The sequence below is a fragment of the Acipenser ruthenus genome, chromosome 28 (assembly GCF_902713425.1).
Source record: "Acipenser ruthenus chromosome 28, fAciRut3.2 maternal haplotype, whole genome shotgun sequence".
In the NCBI taxonomy this organism is placed as follows: Eukaryota; Metazoa; Chordata; class Actinopteri; order Acipenseriformes; family Acipenseridae; genus Acipenser; species Acipenser ruthenus.
In genome coordinates, this window is record NC_081216.1 from 468,661 (window position 1) to 494,204 (window position 25,544).

General features: G+C 41.6%; 3 protein-coding genes across 5 annotated transcripts; 2 read left to right on the plus strand and 1 right to left on the minus strand.

Annotated features, from left to right (window-relative positions):
- The first annotated feature begins 3,567 nt into the window (after positions 1 to 3,567).
- Positions 3,568 to 8,204, plus strand: LOC117435122 (peptide YY-like). Its single transcript, XM_034058075.3, has 4 exons — positions 3,568 to 3,709; positions 5,694 to 5,881; positions 7,611 to 7,691; positions 7,904 to 8,204. The coding sequence occupies exons 2-4, from the start codon at positions 5,694 to 5,696 to the stop codon at positions 7,926 to 7,928; spliced, it is 294 nt and encodes a 97-aa protein (XP_033913966.1). The 5' UTR covers positions 3,568 to 3,709; the 3' UTR covers positions 7,929 to 8,204.
- Positions 8,205 to 10,117: 1,913 nt separating this feature from the next.
- On the plus strand, positions 10,118 to 23,236 carry LOC117434775 (MAGUK p55 subfamily member 2-like). 3 transcript variants are annotated; one of them, XM_034057420.3, is made up of 14 exons: positions 10,118 to 10,697; positions 10,998 to 11,083; positions 13,756 to 13,838; positions 14,240 to 14,337; positions 15,388 to 15,543; positions 16,219 to 16,374; positions 16,552 to 16,779; positions 17,666 to 17,797; positions 17,947 to 18,052; positions 18,414 to 18,482; positions 19,187 to 19,348; positions 19,924 to 20,126; positions 20,453 to 20,581; positions 21,573 to 23,236. In XM_034057420.3, the coding sequence occupies exons 3-14, from the start codon at positions 13,808 to 13,810 to the stop codon at positions 21,747 to 21,749; spliced, it is 1,647 nt and encodes a 548-aa protein (XP_033913311.1). In that variant the 5' UTR covers positions 10,118 to 10,697; positions 10,998 to 11,083; positions 13,756 to 13,807; the 3' UTR covers positions 21,750 to 23,236. The 3 variants fall into 3 exon arrangements, with proteins under 3 accessions (XP_033913311.1, XP_033913310.1, XP_033913315.1); XM_034057419.3 differs by lacking the exon at positions 10,998 to 11,083; XM_034057424.3 differs by lacking the exons at positions 10,998 to 11,083; positions 13,756 to 13,838.
- A 7-nt stretch (positions 23,237 to 23,243) lies between these two features.
- Positions 23,244 to 25,121, minus strand: si:dkey-283b1.6 (transmembrane protein 92). The gene is made up of 3 exons (XM_059003276.1): positions 25,022 to 25,121; positions 24,540 to 24,744; positions 23,244 to 24,288 (listed from the first exon to the last, which is right to left on the minus strand). Exons 1-3 carry the CDS (start codon positions 25,048 to 25,050, stop codon positions 24,193 to 24,195), a joined length of 330 nt encoding a protein of 109 aa, XP_058859259.1. The 5' UTR covers positions 25,051 to 25,121; the 3' UTR covers positions 23,244 to 24,192.
- Between the last annotated feature and the right edge of the window lie 423 nt (positions 25,122 to 25,544).

A 25,544-nucleotide genomic window follows, 5' to 3' on the forward strand; every position in this document is an offset into this window, starting at 1 on the left:
GGGGGGGGAGTGGAGGGGGGGGTTTAAAAGTGCTGATCATTGCTTAGAACATAAGAAAGTTTACAAACGAGAGGAGGCCATTCAGCCCATCTTGCTCGTTGGAGTTGGTTCCAGACCCTCACAATTCTCTGTGTAAATAAAAGTGCCTCCTATTTTCTGTTGTGAATGCCCCTTTATCTAATCTCCATTTGTGACCCCTGGTCCTTGTTTCTTTTTTTCAGGTCAAAAAAGTCCCTTGGGTCGACATTGTCAACACCTTTTAGAATTCTGAATGCTTGAATCAGATCGCTGCATAGTCTTCTTTGTTCAAGACTCAAGACAGATTCAATTCTTTGAGCCTGTCTGCATATGACATGCCTTTAAAACCCGGAATAATTCTGGTCGCTCTTCTTAGCACTCTTTCTAGAGCAGCAATATCCTTTTTGTACCAAGGAATCCCTTGGTATTTGTATGGTGCAGCAGTCTTTAGAGCCTTTAGTTGTCCTAAAGAGGATCTCTCACTGTCAAGAACAGGCGCTGCTAGAACAGCTAGCCTGTTAGTGTAAGTTTGGACAAAGACTCCAGTTTCAGAATGGTCTGTTTTTACATTTAAAGCTATTTAGAAGAAAAAATAAATAAAATCACATGAATAGAAGAACAAAATTGACTTATTTCCGTAAGAGAAAATGTTCACAGTTTATATAACCATACACAAGCATATGAGTTTTATATCTAGTCAGCACGCATAAGCATTATCCTGTACAGACCATATGGGTCAAGAGATGCTTATGAGAGTGTGACCCGAACATGAACTATGCATATTACACTTCTCCCACATCGCCCTGTTTGATTTGATTGTGCTTGTCAAGAAGGACCATCAACGCCTGTTGGAAAATAAGAGGGATCTGTTTATTGGGGAGCGAGTTATTGCATGCTTCTTAGAAATGCATTGCTTGATCTGCTTCCTTCAAGGTAAGTTTCAATCATTCAATCAGTTATTGATTTAATAACACAGATATTCAGTTGGCTGGGTTCGGACCCATTAATTAATTAATGTAAGAAAATAAACGTAATTAAATGCATTCCAGTATCCTATGATAATGCATATTGTTGCATTAAATTGACATATATGCTTATCATTAGCATTGACTAGTGTATTTGAAAAACATGATATGGTTTGTAATTAAAATAGGGAATATATGTCAAAAATCTTTCCTATCTGGACTTATCTGGCTACAGAATTTTTATCGATAAAGATGTTTGGACCTGATGCTGATAAAATGCTAACGGTGCGCCCACTAGTGGAATCCATGGGGAATTGCAGCACATGGTAACAGTAGCGCCTGTAGTTTATTTTGTTATAGAAATGGAAATGTAAAAGAGAAAATGTGCACCAGTATTTAGTAAAAGCACACTGGACTCGTTAAAACTACCAGAAAAAAATATTTAAATTCAACCCCCAAATTAAAAAAATAAACAGTTCCCAAGAAAAGCGGTGAAACAAAATGTTTAAAAAAAAAAAAAAAAAAAACGTTTTTAAATGTATATTATATCACAGATAACATTTACAAAAAATATATATATTGCACGTGTTTAGCTAAAATAATGGTATGCCCTTTCTTTCCTTTTTAAAAACCTTTTTATTTCTTTGATCGACTACAATTGAATGGAACCATTTTAATTTCCCTGTTTCTATATTTTAATGGAGCTATAGCAGTAACTGTATACGCTATAAATTGCAAAAAAAAAAAATTAATCAACTAGAAATTCGGCAGGAAAAAAATTGACAATGGAGTTTTACAAGACTAGGATTAAACTTCCGATCAGCATCCACAATCCCATGTTGACAAGCGCCGATCTCGCGTATTACATCAATAAAACACAGTACTTGATGTACTGTTAATAAAAAAGAATGCGGCTGTAAAGATTGAAAAAAAAATACAATGTGAGCATGCATACCCCAATGATCGCTGTAAAACAGACAAGATTAATTCAGGGTTTAATGATTATGTAATTGTCAAGTCGAGTACGCTCAATATACTTCTGAATAGCAGCAGTGTGGAGTAGTGGTTAGGGCTCTGGACTCTTGACCGGAGGGTCGTGGGTTCAATCCCAGGTGGGGAACGCAGCTGCTCTACCCTTGAGTAAGGTACTTTACCTAGATTGCTCCAGTAAAAACTCAACTGTATAAATGGGTAATTGTATATAAAAAATAATATGATATCTTTTAACAATTGTAAGTCGCCCTGGATAAGGGCGTCTGCTAAGAAATAAATAAATGGGCCTCGGTTTTTTTAATTACGATTTGGGAAATGGAAAAATGTAATGGGCATTTTCTTCTGAATGTTGACCTTTTTTCATTTTTCTTTTTTTCTTACAATTCCATTTCCTTTTTATATTATTATTATTATTATTATTATTATTATTATTATTATTATTATTATTATTATTATTATGTGAGATGTATTTATATAACTTGGCATGTTCAATTATAAGATAAATCGTACAGTGTAGTTTTTGTGTACTGGATCTAGACCCATGTATAGCACAGTATTAAAATCCATCCTCTTACTTTTACAGAGTAATCAGGTTAATACGTGCAGCATGTATTTCTCATAACTTCTTATTTCAGACCATTAGTTGTTGGAGGCAAATGGATTATCATATTTCACAATCAGCACGGTGTGTATTTATTTACCATAGAAGCTTCAAACAGATCCTTTATAAAGACGTCCAGGCACCCGATCTGATTAGAATCAGTCGATTCAATGGGACGTTATCAAGGAAAATCATCCCATAGGAATGGGCCAGTGGGTACCAAGTAGCCTCTTACCCCTAAACCTAATCTCTACCCCTAAACCTAACCGTGTTACTATTAAACTGTTACTGTTATTTAAACACAGTTTGTTTAGCGCCCTCTAGCGGCTACTGTATCCGACGTCCATTAAAGCGCTTGATCCGGACCGTCACTCTGCCTGTTGGGAAGCTAGTAGGTCCCTACCGGTCCATTCCTATGGGATGATTTTTCCTTGATAACGTCCCATTGAATCGACTATTTTCTGGTCAGATCGGGCGTCCCAGGAGGTAAGTGCAGGAGCGAGTTATCTGTGCAATCATCACTTGCAATCATTAAAAAAAACAAATCAACTGTAGAGGTAATCACATTTTACCGATTTTTCAAAGAAACTTTTTGTGACCATTACTGTAGAAGAACTTGCGAGGCATTATCGCAATTGCGTGGAAATACGCAGGAAAGCAATTGGGAAATACAAATAGACTAGACCTGTACATTACGTGCATACATGAAGTATCCGATGAATACAATACACGTCAGAAGTGCCACAGTGGTTGTGTGTGGGGGGGGGGGGGGGGTTGTCACTAGCTTGTAGGAATCCTATTAACCCGACCCCCCTCCCATATTCCCCCATGGGATGTTTGTACAGCGAGGACAGCGCTTGTTAGTTCAGTATAATATTCTCATGACCAGGCGATGAGTTGAGTTGAATGATTCACGAGAGGGGAGGGGTCCTGTCTCGCCCTCCCCTCGCCCGGCTGCAGTTTTCTTGAGACAGCAGGCAGGTATATAACCGCCTGGGTAGCACATAGTCCGGCACAGACTCCGCAGCGTACCTGTTTATCGACAAGGGACTTCAGCACACGCTTCGCAACAGCAGCCCCAACCTACCCTCCGACATAGCCTGTGTAGCGTCCGGAGAACCACTTGGTAAATGTAAGATAAGTATTTTCGTAAATTCTAATAACCTACTGATGTATACATTGACACAGAAATTAGACAACGATGCTTCAAATACGTGTTTTTACAAAGCAGTTTTAAATCTTCTGTTGTTGCTGTTGTTTCATATAGTCTACTATCACACTGCCGTTTTCAGAGGTTCATTTCTAACGTAATCTGACAGGTGTTTTATTTATTTATTTATTTATTTATTTATTATTACATATGTATATATTTCCCAAAAATCACGGAGCATACAAAAACGTGGATAATAAACAAAAATCTCATTTTATAAAACTTTTGAAAGCTTTACACAACAAGAATGTCAACAGCATGCTACAGTCTCAGGTGCATCATTAAATTGTTCTCCAAATGTGTGTTGCTTTTACAGCTGCAGTATATGCAAGATGCCGAAATAAAACAATGACATTTTATAAGTTATAGAAAAAGACCACCATCTATGTCGCGTACAGAATAGGATAGTAAACGACAGAGTGGCATCAAAATGGTAAATGAGTAGCAATAATCACATTGTAATGTAATGGTATTGACTGCGTGACACGACGTGGTGTTACACACAATACCCATCAAAGACAGGTAGCATGTGCCTAATCATAGTTGAGAACTGTGCAATACTAAACGGGTCTAGGCTAATTTACGTTGGGTTAATTTGCATTATCTAATCTTCCTCGAAATGGTTCATATATATATATATATATATATATATATATATATATATATATATATATATATATATTATATATATATATATATATATATATAATACCTGAAACCGACGATACCTTTTTAATTTGGACTTTATAATGTATTAAAAGTTTAGGTTTAGTTTTTCCAAAAACGATAACTTTATCTTGTCTTTCCTTTGGCTGAGTTTATACTGATGAATAACATTTTTGTTTTTTGTTTAATTGTCTTTACATTCATAGAAAGGGAAAGTTTATATAGGCTATATTTAAAAAAAATAAAAAAATTACTTCAAAGCGTCGTCTGAAGCTTGCAATGCCTGGAGTCTAGTCAGATAAACTGAAGAATCAGCCGAGCTGTGAAACGTGCGTGTGTGCTCGTGTGTGTTCTTGTTTATTAACCACGTAGGGTGTTCCGTATTTGGATTATAAGTAAAACTCTAACAAGAGCCTCTCTTTAAAACCAACTAACCAAATATTCTTCAGACTATATATCTTCACTTACGTCAAACACAAATATTTCTTCAAACAACTTACTCATTTCGAGCAATATCATCTTTCTACTTTCCATCTTAAATCAATTAAACAATACAACATTCGTTTTATGGTTATATAAATGAGAATCGTGCAGTTATGTAACTGTATTTCTTTGTATTCGTGTTCTATTTAGAATAACCCCTTGAGACGATCAAGTGAAGGACTGATACAAAGAAAAATCCAACTTCTATTTATTTTTAAACAAAAGTTTTATATTGAACCCTTAAAAACATATTTCCCCAAAATACAAGAACAGTTCTTTTTTTTACTACCAAATGTTTATATATATATATATATATAAAGCACATTTAAACTTTTAGGGCGCTTAATGCGTTTATTTATTTGTATAGTGTTGATACTAACCCGGTTCTCAATAAGATTTAGTCTGCTCAGAAAATGCCTCATTTATACATTGTTTTTGTCTTTCTTATTGTAGAATGTGATATTGATGCCGACTGCAAACTTAAAAATGCAATTTATTTTTGACATTTAAATGTCACGCTCAGCCAGGAAAACACGCGCGCACACACACCACACACACACACACACACACACACACACACACATATATATATATATATATATATATATATATATATATATATATATATATATATATATATATATATATATAGTGTTAGAGATAGATACTAAAGCAATAATAATAATAATATTCTGCAGTGACGGTAAAGTTCGACCTGCCTAACCCAATGAACGGTTTTTCGCGTCCCCTTTCTCAGATGGCATCCTGCCTGCGGCCCTGGACTGCAATGCTGGCGCTGATCCTGTGCGTGTTGGTGTGCTTGGGAACCTTTGTCGATGCCGCCCCTCCGAAGCCAGAACACCCCGGGGATGACGCCCCGGCGGAGGACGTGGCCAAATATTACACCGCGCTCAGACACTACATCAACCTCATCACGAGGCAGAGGTGAGCGCAGCGTGCCGAAAAGGAAACCATGCAAAGCGCGGCCACCTGCTCCTGCTGTACGTTTCTGTATTCTGTAAAATCGGGCTACTCATTTACCTTAAACGTCTCCCGCCGCGTAAGTTTTAAATACAGTTTGATGTGGGCTATTTATGTGCCCGTGTTAAAAAAAATAAAGAAAGAATAGGTCTAAAAACGAAAGCTAGTCACTTGACTCGTGCAGAGCAAGCAGATGTTGGTGAGAGCAAACATTATGGCTCTCGTGCGGCTATTTCTGGGAAGCTTGGGAATTGAAACGATGTGCTGCAAGGATGTGCCTGTTTGCCAAACAGAAATGGAAAGGACAAGGCGCTGAAGGGGCGTGTCCTGTATCACTAGGAATATGAGATCACATTTAAACCCACAATCTTCTTCTTCCTCAGACACATGGAAGACTAAAAAAAAAAACACGATGGAACAAGCTCGGGCTCTTCATTATTATTATTATTATTATTATTATTATTATTATTATTATTATTATTATTATTATTATTATTATTATTATAGTTTCCTAGCATCGTTTCTGAGTTCTTGCGAACAAACTGAAATGTATTTTTGTTTACGACTGTAAGTCGCCCTGGATAAGGGCGTCTGCTAAGAAAGAAAGAAATAATAATAATAATAATAATAACTGGCACAAATAGCACTTTGCATTTTTATTGCCTTTTTCATCTTCCGCAGGAAATATTATTAATAGGAACCGCGAGCTCCCCGCCTCGCAAACAGCCGATGGCGCTCAAGCTATAATTTGCCGGTCATCGATTACAGGACACTGGATATGGAAATGAAACAATCACTCAGATGCCACTGGAACATGGCAAACGTTAGAAAAGATCAAGCGCATAAGCAACCCTTGCAGAACCCAAGCCCACGAGTTCACTAAACGCGTCTGATGTTAGCAAACCCCATCGCACTGCAGCCCTGCACTAGCATCGATGCTCCCTGTTACGCAGCTGTGCATTCAAACACAATAGCAATAGGACTACATTGTCTTAAAGCCTCTACGCGGTCACAACTAAACCCTGCGCTGTGCTTAATTGTAATCTGATTGTTATTGAAGCTCTCGGCCACCGGGCTGCATTACTGGCATTTAATATACCCGTCTATAAACCCGCGCTTACAAACACAACGACAAGCGTGCAGAGCTAACACAACGCACTGAGGTGATAACCAAGCCAAAGTGATATAGCTTAGCGACAGTTCGAGCCAATTTCTCAATAAAGAACCTTGTTAGCGGATGTTACTTTTCAGACTTCAGTGCGTAAAGACCACACGTGGAGATTTCGCACTTTCCCGGAGGGTAGATGTGTTTTATAGCAACAAAAATCAACATATCAGGAAGAGATCCGGGTGCATTTGGGCTTGATTAATGAACATCCACAGCAGGAACCGAGAATGAATCCAAACCTAAAAGTGCATTAATACCTCCCTGCTGTCTTCTCTTCCCTTTTATGACCACAGTGAGAGATTATCTTACTCAATGGCCATTTTGAGAATGGCGCACTTCATTGATCGCTCATGTGAAAGCACGGAGAATTGGTCGATATAGTTTCTTAGAGACCCCGGGATTGTGTGTTGCTAGGAAAGGTTTATGGAACAGAGGAGGTAATCACGCTGTATTTTGTATCTGACTTAAGGTCGTGTATTTCTCTTGCATGGTCTGGTGAGTTTACCCCTTCTGCTGTACCCGCAGGTATGGCAAGCGCTCCAAGCCAGACTCCCTGACCGCAGAGCTGCTCTTTGGTGACAACTCAGAGACCAACGCCCGATCAAGGTGAGACGGCTCATCTATCATTAATGAATTTCTACACTGCGGTATACCATCCTGTTTACAGGGAGAGCGCGGTGAACATCAGTATGGTAAAAACAAAGTGGAAAGAAATATGACAAAACACAAGTATGAGAAATGCATGAGAAAATAATCTGGTATATGACACTGCAGCATTATGGTGAACTTCTGGAATGTATATATCTCTTCACTTTCAGATATGATGACTCCTATGTGTGGTGACGATCCCGTCTCCCTACCCTGCTGCTAACGCCGCCCCCACCCCATCTTTGTGCCCGTCGCGTTGTCATGGCTGATACTGGAAGTGGCGTTAACGCCAGCTCCTCCTGCCCAACCATTGGCTGAATGCCATCTCTCCCTCTCCTCTCCTTCTCTCCCTCACTCTCTGTCCCTCTTCGACCATGCTTCTACCTACACAAAGACAAATTGTATATAATTTATTAATGAATAAGACATTTAAAAAAATTAAAAAAACAATAAAAACAAATGTCAAACTAACGCACTATATCTGAAAGTGTATTCTTTTTGTATGTATTGTAAAAATGCTTAAATGAGATTAAAATGTAACGGATGATGGACAGCTATAATTGGATGAGCCATATACCAATGATAGCATTTCCATATTCTAACATAGCAATGGTATCAACAAAACTGAATTATAATGACAAAACAACAATAGCATGTTTGTATTTTGGCACAGCAAAGTGTAATAAAGCACAGGTAAGCATTATAAAGCGGTATGGTGAAGCATATTAATAAACATGGCAAACCAGGGTAAACTATGATAAATACATAGTATAACCATGGGGAAAGCATGGGAAAAACTGCAGAAATACTGTGCTAAACCTTTGTAAGGCATAACTTAACCAAAAGTGGGTAGTTGATTCCAGGAGCACACTATCTCACCCGATTCTTCATAAATATACAGGCATTGCATTTGGTTGCTTTACCAAGAAACATCAATAACTTCAAAAACAGTCAAGCAAAAATTAGGAGGTAAAGCTAGTGACCTGAAAAAAACATACACACATTCAGAGCAAAAAAAAAAAACGAAATAAAAGTATGAATCAAGACAGTTGGGAGACAACTGGGATGAAGAGATGGAGGCTGTGTGGTCCAGTGGTTAAAGAAACGGGCTTGTAACCAAGAGGTCCCCGGTTCAAATCCCACCTCAGCCACTGACTCATTGTGTGACCCTGAGCAAGTCACTTCACCTCCTTGTGCTCCGTCTTTCGGGTGAGACGTAATTGTAAGTGACTCTGCAGCTGATGCATAGTTCACACACCCTAGTCTCTGTAAGTCGCCTTGGATAAAGGCGTCTGCTAAATAAACAAATAACAATAAGATATGTTAGATACTAACACATTTAATCTGTTGCAAAATATCACTGTTCTCTTACTAGACTGGCACACTAACATTCATTTTCCACTTCTTCCTATTTGAACTGCGCGTAGCTCTATGGCACATAGCTGGGTGCTCTATGAACGCTGTTTTTTCCCACGGATTGTCGATTGAAGATTGCGTGTGCATTAAAATCACTGTAACATCAGACCGAGTGAGTCATTGAACTGAAGCGGGTCATTAATTTTGACCACCTGTCCCACAGAACAATGGAACTAGCCCATCACTCATGCTCTTGTGCCTGACTCACAGCAGAAGCGGTGTGCTGGTATTTCATTAGAATCCCATTACAAAGAGAATAATTGACACGAAAACTGCAGCCATGTAGCAATGCTGGAAAACATTGTACACCTTTAATGAGAAGACGTTTCTTTTACATAAATAAGAATAATTAAACTGTATAGCATATCTGAATGTCGATCTAATACAAGCCATTTGATAGGAATGTCAGTAAGAAGGAGGCTGTGTGGTCTAGTGGTTAAAGAAAGGGGCTTGTAACCAGGAGGTCCCCGGTTCAAATCCCACCTCAGCCACTGACTCATTGTGTGACCCTGAGCAAGTCACTTAACCTCCTTGTGCTCCGTCTTTCGGGTGAGACGTAATTGTAAGTGACTCTGCAGCTGATGCATAGTTCACACACCCTAGTCTCTGTAAGTCGCCTTGGATAAAGGCGTCTGCGAAATAAACAAATAATAATAATAATAATAATAATAATATCAAACTGTAGAGAATAAATCAAGTAGCCTTTTAACGGTTAATCGATATACACTGTATGACTAACGCTGAACCACGATGCAAAAATAATGTTTGTTCCTATTGATGATGTTCCTTTTTTCACCACAAGAGGGCAGCAAAGGCTTTAAATCCAATCGCCCAATTCAAAATCCCCTTTTGAGATGGTCCATTGCGTTTACAAGGGTATGGGAGGTGAGGGGAGCGCAGTAATATTTCGACATCATAAGGACACTGCATGGAAGGCACAACTTAGATTACAGTCAGTATAAACGGATTTCAAGCTAGTGGCTTCCTGCTTCGTAGCAATAGCCCCAGAGCAATATACAAGACCTAGAGCAGTCCGAATAGGAATACCAAATACCGAAGTCTGGGGTTTGTCTTGTAATCAATCGTTCATATACTCTCTGTTTAAATCCATCTCGCATTAAACCGCCAGAAGGCCATGCTTTTTAAAATTTTATATTCACTATAATGGATTTAATACAATTTAAATACTTTTATTTTTTCTTCTGTAAAGAACAACTTTTTTTTTTAATTCTGTCTGATTGACATATTGGCACGGGACGGACACATTTTTTTGTATTCAACGCAAGTTAATATCCCTTAAAGCGCAACCCACGACTAAGCACACAAACACGTGTTATTCTCATCGTCAGTGGGGTCCACTGTGATTGTGGTAGGGAGGTAGTTTGTTTCCCTTTTAAGAGCAGTAATAATACATTGACATTACGGCTGCGGTAAAACCAATTCTAGAATACTAGCTAGCATATAACAACTGGACATAAAACCCGTTTTACAAAAAAATCAAACCAAAAAAAAAAACAGCTACCACAGAGAAGACTTCATCTAAATCAGGTTAGTGTACACTTAAATTCAAATTGTATTTCCACAGCACAGCAGAAGAAAGGATGTGTGGTTCATTGGAAGCGGTTTCATTTTAAATTTCACTGTACTGATTTGTGATAAAATACATAGGCTACAGCAATACATACTGCGTTCAATATTGGGATTAATTTCAGCAAAAATAAAATGAATAAATATCGGTTTCATTTATATTCCAAATATCAGGCTTATGCTTTATATTACAAGCTGTATTTTAATTAGACTTTTGGTTTAAGCCGCAGTGTGTCACGGTATCATTTTTATTTGCAACAGATACGCTACAGGCTGTGTGTGATGTAAACAGAAGCTTGCTGATTGAGGGAGACTAATTATTACGCTACGACTTTGGGGTTTTGTCGGTAAGGTACTGTAAAAAGCAACCACTTCTCCTATGTTAGGGCGATAGTTGGTGCGCACAATACCTGACAATATGAGTAATGTTAACTATTTAAAATTACACACTGCATGGTGCATAAATGTAATTGCAAGAATCTCTTCTGTGTTTATTAGATACAGCAAGTAGGGAGGATTGCTTTAGTAGTGTTTCCTATGACTGTGATGGACTGTAATGCCTGGGTCTTTTTACAAACAAGAACAGTGGCTTGTGTGGGTGTGAGTGTGTGGGTGTGAGTGTGGGTGTATGTGTGTGTGGGGGGTTAGGGTTAGGGATGGGATTAGGGTTAGGGTGTGACTCAGATAATGCAGATGGGGTTAGGGTTAGGGATGGGATTAGGGTTAGGGTGTGACTCAGATAATGCAGATGGGGTTAGGGTCAGGGATGGGATTAGGGTTTTGTGTGTGTGTGTGACTGACTCAGGCAATGGGGATGGGATGGGATGGGTTTTGTGTGTGTGTGTGTGAGACTCAGATAATGCAGATGGGGTTAGGGTTAGGAATGGGTTTTGTGTGTGTGTGTGACTCGGGTAATGCAGATGGGGTTAGGGTTAGGGTTGGGATTAGAGTTTTGTGCATTTTTGTGCAGATTTGTGGATTGTCTTCTTAAAGCCAAGCTAAACCGAATCCACTGCACCGCCTACAAGGTCACAGATAATGAATTCACAGGGCTACATTTAGTTTGCAAATCACCATAGTGATATTGTTCAGAAAACTATTGTACAGGTTGCCTAGGTTACCGTGCCTCCTGGAGTGGCTGGGGATTAATACCTGTTTGTTTGTCATGAGAATCTATAGTTGAGAAATTCTAGTTATTTCATCTAGGACAAGAAGTATATTATATATGGATGGAGGCTATATTTGCATCCTGAGCTATTCGGAAAAAAAAACTAACTGAAGCCCATCTATTATTGTATGTATGTATGTATGTATGTATGTATGTATGTATGTAACATTGAACAGGTCAATACAGGAACCCAGTTGTAGAGGTCCATAATTATAAGGAATTGCCTTGGAACTCAAAGCTGGTTTCTATGGATACAAAATGAACAGAACATCTAGGATTCTAAGAATTGTATTTTATTTTATTTTTTTTGGTGGGGGGGGGGGGGCCTCGAGGGCTCCCGTTGACTTAATTTGTCAAAGTATTTGTTCTAAAGTTCATGATCTGATATCGTTATGGCTGTATAACCAATGCACTTTGTTTTACATAACCGTTGCAGATCAAGGCAATTCAAACCATTCTTATTTAATCACACTCTGGAAAATGAAAGGTGATGATTTTAAAAGGGCAAGGCAGCACCAGATTTAAGGAAGAATAAATGAATCCAAATCCCCTTTACCTTTTGATGCTGTAATTATTTTCTCTTCAGGAACGAGAGGAAGGGGGGTAATTAATCAGGGGCTTTTTGACCTTTACCGCAAACTTGGTTGGAATAATAATTCAGGCTTGTAGTTTTTTGCGGAGGGGGGGGGGGCTTTGTACTGCATTTAAAGGTACAGTAATCCCTTTTCTTATTTAACTGCCCAACCTCTAACTAGCAAACACATACAGTCATGGACCCATATGGAACGTTCGTCCTGTATACTCGATACACCAGTTATGCATTGTGAGATACAGTGTAGGGCCACCGAGTCACGTTATTGACTGCGTAGTGTATAAGCCCTTAGAGGTCATCTGTACTCTATTATGTGTTTGAAGGTTTTATCAGAGCTTGTTGCCTGTGCCTGACTAGTCATAGCACCTGTAGTTCAGACAGCAGCTCTCTGTCGACACCACTTTACTGGGCCCCCTTGATACAGTGCATCTGGAGCAGACGGCATTGCTCAAAGGAGAATCCGCGTGCATCATCCCTCTGGCAGTAGAAGGAGCTCTGTCTTGCCAGGGTTGTGAATAATTATCCTGGCTCCACCCCTTTCAGACTAATACCCCATCTTGTTAAGGTTTCCGATCTCTTCTGATCACCAGCCTTTGAAAATGAGTTTGAAATGATTACGGCTGATTATGCTTTCACAGCGTTACGTGATTCAGTTTTCTTTCTCGTTCTCATCCCTCCCTTCTCCTGTCTTTTTCCTCCTTCAGTGTTGCCCGCACAGCAGTGACGCTTCCAAACTGAGTCACTGTTTAAAAAAAATAAAAATAAATTCAATAAAATAAAAAAAAATCATAATTATAAGGGTACACTCCTTACAAGTACAACAGATGTAGATTTTAAGCAAACAGCGCCACTGGTGGTTACCTGTTGTAATTACAGCATTAAAGGTTAAATCAAATTGGGGACTGTGGGAAAATTCCTGGTCTCTAGTTACCCTTAACAAGCACAGATTAACCAATTCATTAACTAAAATTTTCTTGGCCAGATGGAGCTTTTGATAAAATTAATACATTTGTTTATGTCATCCTGCCCAAAGGCCACACCATCGTTTTACATGCTTGTGTGAATATTCTTAGCATCAGATAGCCACCTTAAATAAAGCACAAGAAGCATAACTAATAGAGGAGGGCAGTGTGAGGCTTCGGGGGGTCCGGACAGATCTAGCGGCAGACGGAAGCGTTCAGGGAACTTGAAGTCTCCAGCGGAAAATACAAACGAATGGAAAAGCATTGTTCCTGATAACCTGTCCCTTTTGTCCACAGTCAGGCGCTGTGGGTGAAACTCAAGGATTTTCAGCTGTGGTCGGATTCAGAGATGCCTGTCGCATCTGCACGTTCAGATTCTGGTAGGCAGCGCTCATATCACACAGCTCGGAACATTTAAGGGATTTTCAGAGATATTGAAATGGTGCCTAACCCCCTCACCCTAATGCTATGCAGGCATCGGGTGAAGTGTCAAGTGATTGCACACTGCAGATATCCGACATTGCAGTGAATGCAGTGTCCTTGTTGTCCACCTTTCATACATATAATATAGTGTCTGATCACAATGGACACTAATACAGGCATTGATCATGCATATTGGAAAATAGTGTGTCAGTGCCTATACTTAATATACACATGTCTGTATATTCCTTAGCCATGGATGTACAGTAATGGCCAACAGTAGCAATGCTGGTGCAGTGTGAACATTAGCCTGTTTTGAGATCCGCCAGTAAAGCTGGCTGTTGTTCTTTTGCCTCCCCAGCTATGGACACCCTGAGCGACACCCTGGGAGCCAATGACCTGGACCTCATCTTCCTCAAGGGGATCATGGAGAGCCCAACAGTAAGATCTCCGACGCAGGTACACTTCGCAGCGGGTCGGACTGGGTTTGAGTTCAGACCAGAGCGCGTTCGAAAGGGCAGCATTTCTGTCAGACGCGTGTAACGTAGGGACCTGAGCTCAAACACATTAGCAAACCTGGGGCGAGAGGATAGAGAGAGACAGCTGTATTCAGTTTGTGTGCATGCAGCTTGTTATTTGAAGGAGCTTCAGACTCCGGGATTATTGCACAATGTCTTGCGTATGCTTTGTTCATAACAGACGCTATAGAAATCAGTTGTCAAAGATGACACAAATATGATTTTCAAGAGGAGCAAAAACGAGGTAACAAAATGATTTTTACAGCCTGATTAATGTAACCGCATCACTTGATTTATATTTTGAAAGGGTCAAGAAGTGAATAAACCTCTTTGCAACCTCGTTCTTTTGAAAATCGTGCTGTAAGTCTGTTCTTTGAAAGATCAGTCGTGGGCTACTCTTGAGTGTAATGGTTTTGTGATTACAGTTTTAACCACCAGGCTCATATAAACTCATATCACTTTGGTCCGATGTGACCCCCAGTACCTTTCTAAGTATATATATAAAGCATTTGCCCTGGAATTCCTTATTATTAATACATAGTAATATTTTGGACTCGGCTGAGAGGTTTAAAAGCTGGCCTCCAGAAATAAAATTGTGAATCATTGATGCTAATAACATACTGTATGTAATATGTAACTTTCCTTAAAATAGAATTGAATGATTTGTATAATTGATACTGCTAGCAATGCCTAAATACTCTCAGAAACATTTACCACAGCAATAGCATAGCAAAGTATAAGAAAGCATACTGAAGCACTGTCTAGAATAGATATGGTAAAGCATATTAATAAACTGGCAAACCAGGGTAAACTATGATAAATGCATAGTATGTATACTCTTGGGCATGTTTGCACCCTGGCTGTGGCAGTAAGGATGCTGGTAACCGTGTTTAAGCTTGGTGTACAAACGGAAGACTTGCATGCCTCTTGATGTTTCATTTACAGCGTCTCTTTGTTGGATTTGTTGAGTTTTTGTTTTCCTGGCCCTCAGGCCCATGAGAAGCTGGAGGAGAAGAAGCTGGAAGCAGCGGTGCGAGAGAACAATCTGGAGCTGGTCCAGGAGATCCTGCAGGACATCTCCCCACTGCTGGAGAGGAACACCTCCGCCCGGGAGCTGGCACACATCCTGAAGGAACCGCACTTCCAGGTACGGCTGCTCCAAACCACCCATTCATTTACACTACAAGCTCGGCATCACCCAATAGAACGAACACAGTTTTGCTTCATTCAGTCGAATGGAACCTGCGGAATAATGTTACGTGAACGTATTGAATTGCACACCGCTTTGTAGTTTTCCCATATACAGTACTGTAACGAAAAACTGACAAAAATGAAAAAATGTGACATTTCTAAATCTAACATGAAATAATACTGTACTACTAGTACGGCTTCCAGTAGAATTTTTTTGCAATATCATTTTGTAGTTTCTTTGATTACATGATGTTAAATGAGTCCTTCGATTCTAAGTGATGCAAAACGTTTGGCCATAGCTCTGCTTACTGCAGCCATCACTCCTTTTAATATCCAGCTGTGGCTCATCACAGAGCGGTACAGGCTGACAAACTGCTAGTGCCTTAGCAATTACACTGACGAGGGCACCAGCAGAAACCTTTGCTTTTATTTATTTATTTACATGATCAAAAATCACTGTGTCGGTACTGGTAGTCAAGCTAATGGTTCTTAAATGGTGCATACATGCGATTGATTGATAGATAGCCTACAATAAATCAGTTTAGGGTTGATGTAAGGTCTGTTTGGTCTCCTATCATGTGGTAATCTCAGTGTATTGTTATGCCTCTGGTCCATATTCTTTAATTGACAGTCGCTCTTGGAAACGCACGACTCTGTGGCCTCTAAAAGCTTCGAGACCCCGCCCGCCAGCCCCTGTGCCTTCATGGACGCAGCCCTCAACAACCAGCCCGCCTCCCCCGACGCGGTGCGCATGGTGGGCATTCGCAAAGTCGCCGGGGAGCACCTGGTAAGGACATTCTCTGCCAGTTGTGAACTGTTAAACCACAGTCCAGCCCATTCTTGGAATGTTTAGTCCCTTCAGTATTTTTTTGTGTTCTAGATTGCTCTTGAATATTTCCATAGAATTGCAGACGCAGTCAAGTCATATCCAGGTTGTAACAGCGCCCCCTGTCTGTGCTTCCAGGGGGTGACGTTCCGCGTGGAGAGCAGCGAGCTGGTGATCGCCCGGATCCTGCACGGAGGAATGGTCGACCAGCAGGCCCTGCTCCACGTGGGTGACATCATCAAGGAGGTGAACGGGAAGGAGGTGAGCGACGACCCGAAGGTGCTGCAGGAGATGCTGAAGGAGGCCAGTGGTAGCGTGGTGCTCAAGGTGCTGCCCAGCTACCAGGAACCTCACCCCCCACGCCAGGTACCCACTCACAAGGCTGACAGCACCTTTCCATAAGGGGATGCAAAACGTTTGGCCATAGCCTGGTCTGGTCAGGAAAAGTAGTTTAAATGCGTACAACTTCAAATTCTTAAAACGTACACCTGAGCTTTCACAGACCCCCAATTTTAGCATTATTCTCTAAATGTGTTTAGGTAAAACAAAAAAATGACTACTGCAACGGTACTGTTGCTCAGAGGAGAGGGAGCCTCCGGCAGTAAGGGAATGTACTGGCTTCTTGCAACACAGAGGAATGTATCTTGCAGACAGCTTTACCACCTACATTCTGATGTTCTAAACCCAGACTGAAGTTGGTATACGGGGAAGAGCCGGGTCCTTATCTAGTAAGGAAGTCCTTCAAATCACCAGCTCCCCTTGCCACTGAAGTAAATGAAGAAATGAATTAATTAAAATGAGCTGAGCCCAGAGGCCCTTCTGTTGTTGAGATGGTGAGCATGGACTGCCCATGCTTTGTTTTAATCGGTGTGTGATGCGCAGAGCTGGTTGTCATGGCTACTGGCATTCTCAGTGTGTTTGTCAGTAGCAGACATAGTCAGCAGGAGCTTACACACACACACAAACCTACCTTCATATACAAGCATGTACGCAGCTTCAAGCCTGCTCTAAGCAGTTTTGGTTCAGTCCCCTTGTCCCTCCAGTCTTTGGGCAACCTGTGTGAAACAAGTATCCTTATTAATAGTAAATGGCATTTTCAACCAATATTTTATTTTAATATTATATTACCTGCTAATCCATGGTATACTATGTAATTTTACAATGGTGGATTTCTATAAGAACAGTAACGGGATGTAGAACATGGAGAAGAAGCATCTCCTTTGCTATGAGAGTCTTTCTGCCCGCCCCCCAGGTGTTTGTGAAGTGCCACTTCGACTATGACCCCGCCCTAGACAACCTGATCCCCTGTAAGGAGGCGGGACTGAAGTTCAACAGCGGCGATATCCTGCAGATTGTCAACCAGGAGGACCCCAACTGGTGGCAGGTGGGAACTACAGTCTATTTTGTGACAGCAAAATGTCCTATTAGACATATCAAATGAAGTAGGACTTGACTGCACTACATCTTCTGGGTCATGCATTTGTGAAGCCTGTTCTCTTGTCAGTAAACCTGGTCTGTTTTCTTCCTGTAAAGGCGTGCCATGTTGAAGGAGGGAGTGCCGGCCTCATCCCCAGCCAGCTACTGGAAGAAAAGAGAAAAGCATTTGTGAAGAGAGACTTCGAGCTGGCAGCTACAGCAGGTAGTAATCACAGATCCTCTTCCTTATCCAACCAGGAATACAGCCTCCCCAGGGGGAGCAGTTCAGGTTTACCATGGACCTCAGAATTGATTAAATTGGGCTGACACTCAATCACTTTTGTATGCACCGTTAGTTCTACAGGGTACAGGGGTTAGAGAATGTGTCCGGCTGTCGTAATGCTAATTTAACTGCAGAACATTTCGTCATTCTCCTCTCGTACTGGATTATTTGCCTTCTCAACAAAGTTGCTATGAAGTAATAGCACCATCTAGTGCACTTGATTAGTACTGCAATTGATTTTTTTTAATTTTTTTTATTTGTGATGGGGTTGTTTCAAAGTGTGTTTTGTTTGTTTCGTCAGGTGCGCTGTGTGGAGGAATAAGCGGCAAAAAGAGGAAAAAGATGATGTACCTCACGACAAAGAATGCAGGTAGAGTATGGTTTACCCACCCCTGGGATGCACAGTTGCATGTACACACACACACACACACACAGAGTATGCGGGGCACACCTTTGAATCTTGTCTGTACCTTGAGAACCTGTCATCCGAATGTGATGGAACTTGGTACGGTCATTCTTTAGCTCACATTCTTGTACCAGGTTTTTAAACAAGGTCAGGGTGGCCTAACTTCAGTTCTGTAGATTTGGGCTACTTTAGGCTATGTTGTTATTATTATTATTATTATTATTATTATTATTATTAATAATAATAATAATAATAATAATAATAATAATAATAATAATAATTAGTCATTTAGCAGACACTTTTATCCAAAGTGACTTATAGAGACTAGGACGTGAACTATGCATCACAACTGCTGCTGCAGTCACTTCCAATAGGACCTCGTTTGTTTTACGTCTCGTCTGAAGGACGGAACGCAAGGAGGTGAAGTGACTTGCTCAGGGTCACACACAGCGAGTCAGGATTTAACCTGGAACCTCCTGGTAACAAACAAGCCCCTGTCTTTTAACTATGAAATCTAAAACCATTAACACGGATCCAGTTTAATAAAACTGCGCACTAACATTTGTTGTAAAAAAATGTTCGATCTTCAGAACCGCGTTTTGATAAAGCTGTGCTATTCTATACTCTGTCTCCCCACCCCTTCCCCCTCCCCCCTCCTCTCGTCTCAGAGTTCGACCGCCATGAGCTGCTGATCTATGAAGAGGTGGCCAAGATGCCTCCGTTCCAGAGGAAGACTGTGGTCCTGATCGGAGCGCAGGGGGTGGGGCGGCGCAGCGTGAAGAATAAGCTTTTGGTGTCGAACCCGGGGCGATACGGTACCACCGTCCCCTGTGAGTAACACTGAGCGGGTTACAGATTGCAACGATTACTACATTGATATTGGGCTTTGTGCCGAGTAGAATGAGTTTGCCGCTATATATAGATTTAAAGTTTGAGCAAGGAAGATTTTTTTAATACGTGTAAGAGAGATACAATAGCACACCATTGACAAGGTTTACAGTACATGCCACTTGCTATCTACTGTTTTAAATGAATTGCATGTGTGGGCTATTAAAGTCATCAGTTAAATTAGATCATCACTAATTTGCCTATATTGACAATGTCACAGTGCCCAGCAAGTCAAAACAGAAGCAATGGGGTTTTGCAATACATTTGCACGCTGCAGTATATAGACAACTGCCAGGTTTGTCTTGCTTCTTACAGTTGTACCTCAAATGATTAAGTGTTATGGAGGCTTCAAATGAAACATCTCATTTGACTGGGTGGTTAGCTCCAGTCTGTATTTCTACAAAGACCTGCTATTGTTTTCTTACAATATAAAAAAGTAGGCTAGACTAGCATAACCGCTTTGATAACATGCCGCTCGTCTCGGGGTTTGCTGAGCATGTTTCTCATTGCCCTGCAGACACGTCTCGGAGGGTGAAGGATGACGAGACGGACGGGCAGATGTACTTGTTTGCCTCTCGCAGCGCGATGGAGCAGGACATCAAGAGTGGTCGCTACCTCGAGCACGGAGAGTACGACGGGAATCTCTACGGCACCAAGATTGACTCCATCCACGAGGTGATCGAAGCAGGCAAGATCTGCACCCTGGACGTCAACCCCCAGGTCAGGAGCGCCACCGTCCCAGACACGTGGGCTTAATACTTTATACTTAGCATTGTACCTGTTATCTAGCCCTTTGCAGAGCACACATGGTAAACCCACGGGGAACACAATGAGCCAATTAATGGTCAATTGACAAGAAGCTGCAAAGCAATCTCTTTATCATTCAGTAGTATCACGTGATAGGTGCATAAAAGGATTCAACAGCGCCCCCCTGTGGGTATTTTTTCTTTTCAATTTATTTTTTCCTTGGTGTCAACCAAAATGCTAAAGTTAAGCTTTAAGCACAGGTCGTGTTCAAATTGTAAGCCCTGAATCTTCTCCGCTAGGCTCTGAAAGTGCTCCGAACGTCCGAATTCCTGCCCTACGTGGTTTTCATTCAGGCTCCAGATTTTGAAGTTCTCCGTGCCATGAACAAGGCAGCCATCAAGGCCGGCGTGGTGACCAAGCAGCTGACGGTAAGCCCCGCCCGAGGCACAGTGTGATAGGCTAAGCCCCGCCCGAGGCACAGTGTGATAGGCTAAGCCCTGCCCGAGGCACAGTGTGATGGGCTAAGCCCCGCCCGAGGCACAGTGTGATGGGCTAAGCCCCGCCCGAGGCACAGTGTGATAGGCTAAGCCCCGCCCGAGGCACAGTGTGATGGGCTAAGCCCCGCCCGAGGCACAGTGTGATGGGCTAAGCCCCGCCCGAGGCACAGTGTGATGGGCTAAGCCCCGCCCGAGGCACAGTGTGATGGGCTAAGCCCCGCCCGAGGCACAGTGTGATGGGCTAAGCCCCGCCCGAGGCACAGTGTGATAGGCTAAGCCCCGCCCGAGGCACAGTGTGATGGGCTAAGCCCCGCCCGAGGCACAGTGTGATGGGCTAAGCCCCGCCCGAGGCACAGTGTGATGGGCTAAGCCCCGCCCGAGGCACAGTGTGATGGGCTAATCCCCGCCCGAGGCACAGTGTGATAGGCTAAGCCCCGCTCGAAGCACCGTGTGATGGGCTGCCCCGCCCGAGGCACAGTGTGATGGGCTAAGCCCCGCCCGAGGCACAGTGTGATGGGCTAAGCCCCGCCCGAGGCACAGTGTGATAGGCTAAGCCCCGCTCGAAGCACCGTGTGATGGGCTGCCCCGCCCGAGGCACATAGTGATAGGCTAAGCCCCGCCCGAGGAACAGCATGACACTGTCTGCAGTTTCTTTTTACTGAGATTCCGAAAGTGCCACTAACACCAGGCTTAAGAAATGTTCAACACCATTGTAAAAATGACCTTCAAATAACCCAAGGTGGTCATCCTCCTGTCACAATGACTTGTTCATTGTAAACCGAAGCCTTAAACTGCACATGAAAGGTATCACAAGAAGCCTGTTAAAACTGAGCATTCAGCTCTCTCCGCTCATCTGAAACTTCAATGGTTTTAATACAATGTCCAGAGACAGGACTGAGCTTCAGGTTTTGTCCCCCGACAGGAAGCCGAACTGAAGGGGACCGTGGACGAGAGCGGCAGAGTCCAGCGGGCCTACGGCCACTACTTCGACCTGACCATTGTCAACGACAACCTGGAGAGCTCCTTCCGCAGCCTGCAGGGGGCGCTGGAGCGGCTCAGCACAGAGCCTCAGTGGGTCCCTGTCAGCTGGGTGTTCTAAGGCAGCCTGGGTGGGGGCTGGTTCAAGCAGAGGCCTTGTCGACAGCAGGGGGCTTCAAGATCGTCCACGCTCTAACTGAGAAACGGAGAGGCGTTCGGTGGCTGTGAATGTCGCACCACCGTAAGATGTGGATGAACTGTTACAGGTTTTGCTTTCCACAGCGAGCGTTCTCTCATAGAACAAGATCATTTATATTGTATAGCTCAGATCACAGTGGCGGTGTCCATATTTTACCTTCTACTGTATTTACTGTAAATACGAGAGGTCGTGTTTCCATTTTGCTTTTAGTCTGTTGAACTCGTCATTCCGGTAAATACTGGAAGCAATGTCACAAGCGGCACAGCAGTTATGGCCTTTTATCTCTTCAATGCCACTTCACTTGAATGCATTTGTCCTGCACATAGAAAACAGCTTATGCAGCTTGACTATGGAAGGCAGTGTGGCAGTGTAAAAAAAGGACAGCAGTACAATATTTAAAATAATTTTAGGCTGAAAGCCACTATGGCTACAATATTGTATTAGGCCAATGCATCTATTGTCCAAAAAACTGCCTTTGACTGTTTCTGTGAGTTAAAAATGTGCCATTATCACTTTGACTTGTGGAACCATTGCAGTACCTGTAACCATTAGAATAAAAAAACACTGCCCCCTGGTGGCTGGATACTGAATCCCCCCCAGCTGCTTTTCACAAATTTTGTACAAATTCCTTTTTAAAAATGTTGTTTTTATTGTGTAAAACAGGTGTGTGTGTGTGTTGAGGGGTGTAATTTATCTGGAACAAACCATGCAACTCAAGTGATGCCTTTGTGTCATAGATTTGAAGAGGTGTTTTTTTGATGTCTCAGTTAAGATTATTATTATTATTATTATTTGTTTATTTAGCGACGCCTTTATCCAAGGCGACTTACAGAGACTCGGGTGTGTGAACTATGCATCAGCTGCAGAGTCACTTACAATTACGTCTCACCCGAAAGACGGAGCACGAGGAGGTTAAGCGACTTGCTCAGGGTCACACAATAAGTCAGTGGCTGAGCCGGGATTTGAATCGGGGACCTTCTGGTTACAAGCCCTTTTCTTTAACCACTGGACCACACTAAGATCAGGAGGTAGTGTTCTAGGATTTTACCAGTTAATTCAACACAGTAGAATTATCTGTTATCTAATGAGCTATTATATGCTAGCAAATTGTGCCCAGATGATGATCACGTACATTTGTCAAACCATCAGCCAAGAGTACTTAAAGGCCAGCCTCTAAAACAGTTACTTTGTAACTACGCATTTCATTTTGTAACTACGTGTTCCATTAAGCAGTAACTTGTTATTGCAAATAACCTGAACTGATGTGCGTTTGACTTGAGCTCCTTTCACTGCTGAGTTTATTTTAAGATGCAGTTCAGCTTTTCCTTCACAAGGCGGGAAGCCAGGTCTGTATCGTGCGCTTGGAATCATTAGCCAGAGGAACAGGCTGTAAATCCTGTAATAAACTGGCAAGGGGAGAGAGTGGTTCTCCTATTTATGAATCCCGATCCCACTGATCATAGTGCTTCACGTCAAGGACTTTAATCTGTGAGTCAAAACACGCCTTAGGTTTTATCAGTTATTGTTTATGGGTTGCATTGTGACTGACGTCTTTCCCTGCCCATGAACACTGAGGACAAAGTTTACAGAGATTAAAGTGTTACAGAACACCCTTCATTTTAGACAGGAAAAGCACCATTTATTTGACCTTTGATTGCATCCCAAGTTATCCATGTCAAAGCAATATATTTATTAAATATCGCACCTACTGTCCACCGCAGATAACTTGATTTGTTTGGTTTTACTCCCTCAGAAAAGTTTGGATAAACTCAAACTGACATCCATGAAAACGTAAAAACACAACGCAACAAATGCAATATAAAGATTACTTTTGGTTATACAACTGTTTAAGAAAAATGTTATACATCTAAATTCACATAAATAACCTATACAACATGATTGTAAAACTCTGAATTTCGACTGGCACATGGCAATCTTCACATTAATAGAATATGAGCGTCTATTATTTGCTTAGTGTTCTGTTTAACCTGCTTGATTTTGACACTTGCGGATCAGGAGGAGGAAATGGGTCCCTTGATCATTGTTTCTAACATCACTTCATTGTGCCTTTGCAGTTTCATTGCAAGTAAATTTGTGATTTTTACACAATATTCTCACTATAGAAAGTCACTCAACCACATTGTCCCAACTTCTCCAGTCGGTCTTAACCCCATAAAGAGTTGATTCATGTTCCTCAAGTCTTGGTTTTTATCAATAAAAGTAATTGCTGTAATTGTGACAATGCTGCTTCATTACCGTACACACTGTTTTGCCCACAGAGCCATAAGGAATGATCATAATGCGCAATTCCAAGCAGGAGGCTTGAGGTAACAGTTCAAGTGCCTGGCTATTGCTGCACTGAGGCTCAGTGCTCCACGTTTAAGGTGGGGGGAAGGTCAATGGTGCTGTAAGGTGGTGGAGTGTCTTCTGGGAAAGGGAATAGATGTGGCTTCAGTGTAACCTAGAAATAATAGGAGGCAGAAAAATGAGTTAGATGATGTTGGACTGGAAATTGCCATCGGCATTATCTGTGTTTTGTCCTGGAGAAAGCTTCGCAGACCACAGCATTACCAGCAACGGCAACACAATGGATTTGGAATAACTAGCACTGCTATAGAACTGCAGTGGATTAGCGATATAGAACTGCAGTGGATTTTTTTTTTTGTTTTCTTCCACATGTACAATAAAGCCCACAGTGTCCTATCTCCTCACCTCACTGTAAGGTGGTGGGCTCCTAGTGTCTGGTGTTGTCTGGAATTGTGGGCTGGTGTTGACGTTCAGGTATGGCACATGGATGATGTAGGGGGCCCCTGGGTCGACGTTGTCTCTTTGAATGGATCGCATTCTGCTACAAGTCCTCCACAGTGCAGAGCAGCAGAACAGCAGGATACCGAAAGAAAACAGGGGGGCGATTATCCTGGAAAACACAGCAATTTTCAATTCCTTCCACTCATGACTTACTGGAGCATGTGGAATAGAATCTCATGATAAAGATTAACATCAAATGGAATAGAATTTCATGAGAGTTTACAATTTAGAATGGTGTAACTCTAATTATTGTGATGTCAGCTTATTGTCATAGTATTGATTATATATATATATATATATATATATATATATATATATATATATATATATATATATATATATATATATAAACTCAAGCTGTAATAAAGGGAATAGTCTGTACTTACTGAAGCACTCCTAATGTCTGGTCTGCCATTATTGTAGTGCAGCAGTCAAAACTCCTGGGGCACCTGCTTCAAACACAATGACATCGTCAGGATCGACACTTTGCCAAGCAACTAGCAGCCTGCCGTGAGAAAGCAAGGCAATGCCTTTAAACTTCATTTCGACTGGAATATCAGAAGTCTCCAAACAGCGTATACTGTAGGTGTCCATTTTCGTCAGCACTTAACAAGGAAGTGGAGGGAAAACAATTACAATAGTACCATAAGAAAAAAAAAAACTGCAAGTCTGCTAGTGCCACCTTCGTCAAGGTACTTCTGTCTGCTGGACTTATTATTTATAGATGTGAAGTTATGGGTGATACAGTCTGGCTTTAGTGTACTATCCTATGTTTCCACATGCAGTTGATTTGAAAGACTTTCAACTATTATTTATTTCTTAGCCGACTCCCTTATCCAGAGCGACTTACAATTGTTACAAGATATCACATTATTTTTACATACAATTATCCATTTATAGAGTTGGGTT